The sequence below is a fragment of the Andrographis paniculata genome, unplaced genomic scaffold (assembly GCF_009805555.1).
Source record: "Andrographis paniculata isolate CXL003 unplaced genomic scaffold, ASM980555v1 Contig55END, whole genome shotgun sequence".
Taxonomy (NCBI): Eukaryota; Viridiplantae; Streptophyta; class Magnoliopsida; order Lamiales; family Acanthaceae; genus Andrographis; species Andrographis paniculata.
Genome location: NW_026137590.1, coordinates 3,328,247 through 3,337,115, shown reverse-complemented (window position 1 = coordinate 3,337,115; position 8,869 = coordinate 3,328,247). Strand labels below are relative to the sequence as shown.

Below are 8,869 nucleotides of genomic sequence, written 5' to 3'. Positions count from 1 at the left end.
TACTTCTGTAGTAAAAATATGTCATTTAGTAACAAAAAATAATTTCTATTGCTAAAAATAAATTATGTACTACAAAATTAATTTTGTCGCTAAAATTTATTTTCATAGCAAAAAATATTTTAGTTATAAATTTATTTTTCATAGCTAAAACTATTTGGATAAAAAAATCATACATATTTTGTTGTTAAAATTCTTTTGTTATAAATTTTAATTTTATGGCAAAAGAGCTTTAACTACGAAATTATGATTTTTTGTTACGAAAGTCATATTTGCCAAAAAACTTATTTTTTGTTACGAAAGTCATATTTGTCGGCAAAGACCTTTACTAATGCGGTATAGGTGACAAAATGAGTTTTGTCACAAACTTTTTTGCTATGAATTTATTACCTTTTGCTATAAAATTATTTTGTAGATAAATTTCAACTTTCTTGTAGTGTGTACATATTATAAATTAAAATAATAATAATAATAATAAGTAAATTCGGGTTAAAACCGAAACTCGAAATTTGACCTGATTTTAAAATTCTGGGTTATCAAGTCAATCCGAAATTCTATTTGAACACGACACGAATTTTTTTTCATTTTCGGTTCAGATCAATCCGATTTTTTTTCAAATCCAAAATACCTAGGCCCGAACTTGATAAATTTCAGGTCGAACGGATTCAATTTTTTTGTATCGAGTTTAATTTCAACACCCCTAGTTGTAATCACAGAGTAGTTAGATTTTTAGACGGATAAGATGTTTTAGTCTATTGGAACTGTCATAACTTTCAACTCGCTAGCTCACTGTGTCTAGAAAGTATGGGCACAAATTCTCCTCGCTTCAGCCAAGAAGGGCATCAACATCGCTCAAGCAGAGTTGATCTTCATTGCACGGCAGAACTGGAATGGTTGTACCGTTGTGAGACATGCATCGCTTGTGCGGATAGACTTTCTCTTCAGTTTTATGCTGGAAGTTGGAAATTCTTAGGCTTTTGGACTTCGCCTTGAGTGGGGTTCTCACCGCTGGCATAGAGTATGTTTGCCTTCATGGCTACACTTAGAATGATGAACTTTGGGCCTGAATTTCACTTACATAGGACTAAAATATTAATAAATCTGAACTAAGGAGATTAAATCATATCAAGTGAAATAAATCAATAAAAAAGAAATCCAAATAATACACATAGTTTGTAAGTAAAAAATATGCTTAATTTTTGAGTTATTAAACCTGTTCACACTAAAATTTGTTCGTGCTTGAACTAATTCAACTAAAGGAATAGAGAGTTAAACCGTTCAAGATAATCAAGTGTTGCATAAGATTTGTGCAATGGTTGTATATAGAAGTAAATCTAAAATAAAAGCAAGTGATCCTTAAGCTTCCAAAACTTGTCATTATGATTTAACATTGATTTAAGTCACCAGGTATAATCAAATTTGCTCGCTCATAGGAGATTGTTTTTTATATGGTAACCTTCGGTCTATAGGAAACGGAATATTTTTTATCGCTCATTATATTCCACGATCAATTAAAGTATAAATTTTGTTTCTTTTAATCATATCTATTTCTTCATCGCTGCACGGGACTTTTCAGTTCCTTTAATGATAAGTTCTCCCTCTTTTCTCAATTGTTTCTCAAACTATCTTTAATGATTTCTTATTTTGACGTCATTTCATATATACTAAGCCGATGGGAAAAAGTTCGATCACCCTACTAAGTATGAAAAAATTAAAACGAACGGACACTAACCTTTTCAAATCATTGAAGCGAGACTTGGTTTAACTCAACATTCGAATTATTAAATAGGGTAAAGGAAAAATTACTAATTTCAGCACTCAAAAGTGATCTAACTCCGCTGTAAAAACAAATATATATCTAAAACTTAACTTCAGCAATCTATTAAGAGAATTAAAAGTATATAAACATGCTTTCAATTATGATAGGTATACAAGTATTGAAAATTTTTAACTTTCTACCAAAAATTCCAGGTCTCATTGATTCGGCAAAAATCTGTACAGGGTCTACCATTCTTTACATTATAATACAAAGAGAGGAAGATTTCACTTAAACGGGGGACATTCAGCATCAATTAAATCAAAATATTGATGCCCCGCTTTATCCATCCCTTGGATGATTCGTTGGATCATCTATTTTAGCTAGCTAGCCCGTACTGCATTATGGCGAGTGTCGGCGCGCCTCGATTTCTGCCAAGAGTTGATAATGTCCCCTCTAGAGTGCAAGTTGCTCTTGCATTAATTCATCTTGTGTCATTGCCATGGTTGTAGTTTTTTATACAAGGCTAACTATCTGAGCGTCTGTGGATATGGTTTTTTTATTGGATTTGAGTTGTTCTCATCTCCGCTGTAGTAGTTTTATCCTCGTGGTGAGTCAGTCGTTTAACCATCTAGTTGACCAATCCTTACATCATGTGTTTGTTGTATAGGAATTGGTTGATCATCAGCTCATCCAGATCACAGCGATTGCCTCTAGAGTTGGCTCTAGGACGGGGAGCAAGTGTCTGATTGCTTCGAATTCCCTCAACTCCCTTTATGCTTTCACAGTTAGGAGTAGAGTTGTACAAGAAAACAAATAGTTTGCGAATTCGGCTCGTTTGAGTTTGTTAAGAGCTTGTTCGTTAAGTTAGACGAGCCGAACACGAATATAAATTTTGATTAGTTATGTTCACAAATGAGCCTGAGCTTGTTTGCGAATGTTTGACAATATTTATTCAGAAATTAAATTAATATTTTTATATTTAATAAGTATACATATATATCTTTATAAATATTATAGTTGATTCTATTTTATTTAAATTTATTAATATAAAATTATTATTATTATTATTATTAATTCAATTTAATTTTTTTGAAAAAATAAATAAATAAAAAATCTCTTAACGAGCCGAGCCAAACCAAATGCGAACAACAAAATTGCTAACGAGCCGAGCTCAAACAAAAATTTCAGTTCATATCTCTTAACGAACGAACACGAGCCGAGCTCCAGTCATTAACGAGTCGAACTCAAACATGACAAGCACGGCTCGATTCAGCTCGTTTACAGCTCGATTCGGCTAGTGGGTTCTACCATCACGATAACTTGGCCAAAGTCTTCATTACTCTTTTCCGGTGTTGCTCCCGAGCTTCCTCTTCCTCTTCTCCTTTCTTAGTGTTGCTCCCGAGCTTCCTCTTCCTCTTCTCCTTTCTTAGTGTTGCTCCCGAGCTTCCTCTTCCTCTTCTCCTTTCTTACTTTTTCCTCATCATTCTTCTCCTCAAATAATGTTGACAGATAAAATTTGGTAAAGGGAGGAATCGAGGGAGCTACAAGTGTTTTTCCTAAGGTGTTTGGGGGTTATAAACAATTGGCTCGTCTTCGCTTGCCCCCGGACTTGTTGTTTCTTTTGTGTTGGGAGATACCTGCAAAATTGGTAAATTTGTTATTACTGCCTTAATCCTGGTAGCTTCATCGGCAGTAGTAGTATTAGCTCCAACGGGAGCAGCAGAACACTCATCCTCAATATACTCTACTATTATAAGGTTGATTCAGCTTAGGGTGCCCCTTTCTAACAATGTTTTCCACTCCCCCTCAAGTTCAATAGCAGATGGCTCACTCACTCCCTAATGGCTGAAGGAAATGAGTTCATTACTAGATTGGGAAGACAAAAATATGTTGGACTATTAGGGCATCCACAGAGAACCCCACGTCAGCTTGTATATAAAAAGAAAAAAGAAAAAAATGACTTGGAAATAGAGGAGAGAGCCACAGCTCTGCCCAGCACTTCTGACACAAAGTTGTTGTGGCTTATTCTGCCACATGTCTCAATTTAATTCGGGCATGTGACAAAAAAAAAAGTATATTATTTATTATTTTTTATGTATTTTAATTAAATTATATGTATTAATATTTTTATATTATATAAAATTTTATTTTTTTTATAATTTATAAATTAAATTATTACGTAAATAAATATGTATATCAGATAAAATAATTATTATTTAAATTATTTTAAAAATAGATAATTTAATAATATAGAGGAAAGAGAAATTATAATCGGTGTAAATGAGTTTCTTTGATGGAGGGATAAAATGAAATGAGTTTCTTCGATGATGTGGCGGAAAAAAAGAATATGACGTGGAAGAGAAGAGAAAGAGGGAAGAAACCCATGTTGGGTTTCATTGATGCGGATGACCTTAGGATGCTTGGACTGTTTAGGCTGACTAGTTGGCTGACTCGGCTGGCTAAGTCCTTTTTCGCTGGGGTGCAAACTCATTGATGTATATGCCTTTTTCCGCTCGCAATAGCAGAATAAGTTAAAAGGATAAACTATTTTTTTAATCCCGTAACTGGATCCTCTTATCATTTTAATCCCGTAAGTGGAGCATGTCGCAAACTAGTCCTATAAGTGAAAAATTTTCGCTGTTTTAGTCCTTCGACGCCGGAGACGTCCGCGTGGCTCGCCGGAGGCCACGTGTTCGCCAGGTCAGCGACACTTGGCGGACACGTGGATTTCTTTTCTTTTTCTTTTTTAATTCTTTTAAAAAATTATTTTTAATTTTATGTCTTTTTTTTATTTTTTTATTTGGTCCAATTGAAAAAGAATTAAAAAAATCCACGTCTCCGCCAGGTGTCGCTGACCTAGCGGGACACCTGGCGGACATGTGGCTTCCGGTGAGCCACGCGGGGCCTCTCTGGCGCCAGAGGACTAAAATAACAAAAAATTTTCACTTATGAATGAGATTAGTTTGCTGTTCCACTTACGGGACAAAAATTATAAGGGATTCACTAAAAAAAACAGTTTACCTTAAGTTAAAATTGGCCTCTTTCTTCTGAACCTTTCCCTTCCTCTTGTCTTTCGTAACAACATTTGAAGATCATTTCTGTCAAAATTGTTTAGTTATGAGACTAATCGAATATAAAGTTAATTATAGTTTTAAAATGATTCTTAAATAATTTCTACATGTTATTCATACAATCTTCGAATTGTCACTATCAGGGCCGTCCCTGGGCCTGGGCGAAAGGGGCGATTGCCCAGGGCCCAATCTAAATTGGGGTCTATTATTTATTTATATTATATATAAGGTATTTATATATAATTATTATTTGACACTAAAGATTTTGTACAATAGCATAGCTTGGTGGTTAAGTTCTATTTATATTATTTTTGAGGTTTTGGGTTCAAACCCAAGTACCTTCAAAATTTAAAAATATTTTTCTATACATTAAAAAAATTAGACAAAATTAATATTAATAGTATTAGTGATATTTTGCATATAAAAATATTATGAAATTTATTTTATTTAATTATTTATATTTTATTATAGATAAAAAAATATATTATTTATACATATTTATAGGCCCCTAATTTTTGTTTTAAGATTGTTAATATTAATACTATTATTGATATTTTATCTAAAAATTCTAAAAAATTATTTTATTTAATAATTTATATTCTATTATAGGTAAAAAAAATCGGCATAGATTATTTATATATATTTAGGGGTTTTTTATTGTTGTTTTAATTATTTTTTTTTGCACTAAAAAGATAATAAATTTTAGATAAAATTATTATTATTATTATTATTATTATTATTATGCAAAATTATCAATAACGTCTTTATGATTTCGAAACTCAGTGTAAACCCTCTATATACTTTAAAAATGACATGAACTCCCTTATACTTTAAAAAAAACGTTTCATTAAACTCATTTTTATATTGTTTTTGTGTTGAGAATATGAATTTTCATCTATATTTTTTGTACGACGGAGTTTAATATAACGTTTGTTAAATATAAGGGAGTCTTAAGCAATTTTTAAAATTTATGCTAGAATTTTTATTTTTTTTTAATTTATATTTCATTATAGGTAAAAAATATTATATATATATATATATTTAAGGGCCTCTAATTTTTATTTCGCCCCGGGCCTTTCGAAAGTTAGGAACGGCCCTGGTCACCATACTGCTATATCAACAGCTCTGGTGTCGGAGGATCATTTCTTCAAAATATTTTTAGTTGTGGGACCAATCCAATTCAGAGTTTAATTATATCTTAAAATGATAAATGGATTACATGAGACTAGAAAAACAGTTTTCTATTTAATCATTTATAGAATAAAGATTTTTTCTTAGATAGGGAGTAATAGACAGGATGGGATGATCACGAAATATTTTTTGCTTTCCATTCAAAACATTTATTTTTACACATTAAATACTATATTATTTATACACTCTATACTTTTTCTTTTGGACAAAGAGTGTAAAATATAAATAAGTATCTAATATACGATGTTTTGAATTAAAAAAAACTAAGTTTTTAATATATAAATTAAAAAAACCAAATATTTGATTTGATTGTTTTTTTAAAATAAGTTTTGAAATAGTTTCGAACCCACTCCAAATTCAATCAAAATACACCTATTTATGTCCTGTAAGAGATTAATCTGGTGATATAGGTTGAATTCGTAATCGTGAGATCATTGGTTTAAATTTCCGACACCTCAATATCTTATATGCCATATATAATTTGCCTAGTGTGACTTGTCTTGTCGAATTTAGTTTGTGTGCTATTATATTCAATAAGATATTTACCCGGGCGCACTCAAAATATAATAATATATGATTATATTGGAGCAGGTTCTTATGGTAAATGCTTTCAATTTATACACATTGCCCTCTTTGCATAACTATAACTATGCCTTAAAAAAAAAATTATATCACCACCTTAATTATTGTCTTAAGCCTTTTTAACAATCATTATCTAGATCATTGGAATGCAAATCTAAATTTTATACTCCCTCCGTCCCATAACAAAATATCAATTTTTCCATTTTAGTCTGTACTATAACAAAAGTATCCATTTTTTTTAGTAACTGTACTGTCTATCTAACATTACAAATACCCTTACAACTTACAATATATTACAGAAATGTCATTACTTTTATATCACACATGTTAATAAGGTTATTTTAGTCATTTCTACTTTATTCCTACTATATTCCAATATAATACTAATATTTCTAAAATTACGTGATAAAAGCAAATAGATACTTACTTTCGGGACCGAGAAAGTATTGAAAATTACAAGAAAATTACAAGAACTACAATTTTTATAAGTTTACATATCATTTCGTTAGTACGAGTTCTTTCAAAGAAATATAAAAATAAATTTGTATAAATTCATTCTAAAATAAAATAATTTCGTACTAATAAATTGGTCAAATCTTCCTATTCAATTATTTATAAATATTTTAAATTTAGAACCATTACAAAATCTTTTTTTTATAACGTGGGAATCCGCAATCACGTACAGAGTAAATTTTCGGCTGAATCTAATATTCTATCAACTAAGCCTGATAAAACAAATCATAATAGACGAACCATATGTAACAGATAAATTTGAAGACGTCGAAGTTTGAACGTCGGTACGTGATGGTTACAAATTCAGAACAAACATATTATAGGATACAAGCTTTTTACATAACCATCAAGAAAAAAATGCACTATTCCTACTTAAAAAGAATTAAACCAAACTATTATGTGAGTATAAATAAGAAAACAAATAAAACAAGATTACTCATTCTCTCTCATTTATTAAAAAGAAAAGGAAGTAAGAAAACAAAAATAAAAATAAAAAATAAAAAATAGTACTGGGGTCTGGGTAGTGTTAGGACGCACGAAGCGCGTGGGATCAGTGAGTCTCGATATTCCAAAAAAATTTTCATTACATTGCGTATAATATCTTCATTTCTCGAATCTTCCTTCCTTCGATCAATCTCCATCTCCATCTCCATCACCGGAGAACACCATCCATGGCCAGCCTATGGCGAGCCGCGATGGACTCGATCCAAGCCAACACCGATGACTACGACGGCGTCGAGTTCTGGGGCCCACCTGAGCGCGCCGGCTGGCTCACCAAGCAAGGTGAGTACATCAAGACTTGGCGTCGCCGCTGGTTTGTCCTCAAGCAGGGAAAGCTATTCTGGTTCAAGGAATCCAATGTCACCCGGGCCTCCAGGCCGCGCGGCGTCATCCCCGTGGCCAATTGCCTAACCGTCAAGGGCGCCGAGGATGTGCTTAATCGCCAATTCGCCTTCGAATTATCCACCCGTAATGATACGATGTACTTCATTGCTGATTCGGAGAAGGAGAAGGAGGATTGGATCAATTCAGTTGGGCGATCGATTGTTCAGCACTCGAGGTCGGTTACTGATAGCGAGATCCTCGATTACGACAGCCGGAAATGATTCGGTGAAGGATCAAGTAACTAGCAGGTTCTATTGCGCTTTTATGAGATCTTATTTGTGAGATTTTCAAATTTTCTTTGTTCTTCCGTTTTATTTTAGCTGTTTCTGTATGTATGGCTGCTTGATTTGTGTTTCGTTCGATCTCATTTGGATGGTGTTAGGGCTCGGGAGGGGGTTTTCAGGTGTACGGATTTCTGGAGTGTAGTAGCTGTTAATATTGAAAATGTAATGTTAATGAAGTTCCTATTACCTATACATTACATTTGAAATCTCTGACTGATGTATAAATGAAGAGGAAGAGACGAATGAAGTGAATTGTAATGTGGTAATTTCAAATTCTGTGCCCAATCTAAGCTTCTACGTTTTGTTCTACTGTGTCTTTCATTTTCATGTGTTTGCAGATTTGATTTTTTGTTGAAGTTCACTGTGTTTGAACCCCTTTTGCCAATGTGTTGGTATGCCTCTTCGATGTTGGAACATGGTCTTGCTATTGAATCTTTATATAGGTTCTTGGGCAATCAGTATGGAAGAATTTGTAGCTGGTTGCTATCATGATACTGAAGGTCTAAAGGATTTTCTCGGCAAAGATAAGGTAATAGTATATTCGATAAGTCTTACGCAGCCCCAACTATGGTTGAGGACAAGAGTTG

General features: G+C 32.6%; 1 protein-coding gene across 1 annotated transcript; it reads left to right on the top strand.

Moving 5' to 3' along the window:
* Nucleotides 1-7,670: 7,670 nt before the first annotated feature.
* On the top strand, nt 7,671-8,591 carry LOC127256519 (pleckstrin homology domain-containing protein 1). Its single transcript, XM_051282570.1, has 2 exons — nt 7,671-8,246; nt 8,381-8,591. Exon 1 carries the CDS (start codon nt 7,785-7,787, stop codon nt 8,217-8,219), a length of 435 nt encoding a protein of 144 aa, XP_051138527.1. The 5' UTR covers nt 7,671-7,784; the 3' UTR covers nt 8,220-8,246; nt 8,381-8,591.
* Nucleotides 8,592-8,869: the final 278 nt, after the last annotated feature.

Bases quoted from the DNA above. Each gene is read 5' to 3' on its own strand.
- LOC127256519 (XM_051282570.1), top strand. From the start codon at position 7,785: ATGGCCAGCCTATGGCGAGCCGCGATGGACTCGATCCAAGCCAACACC.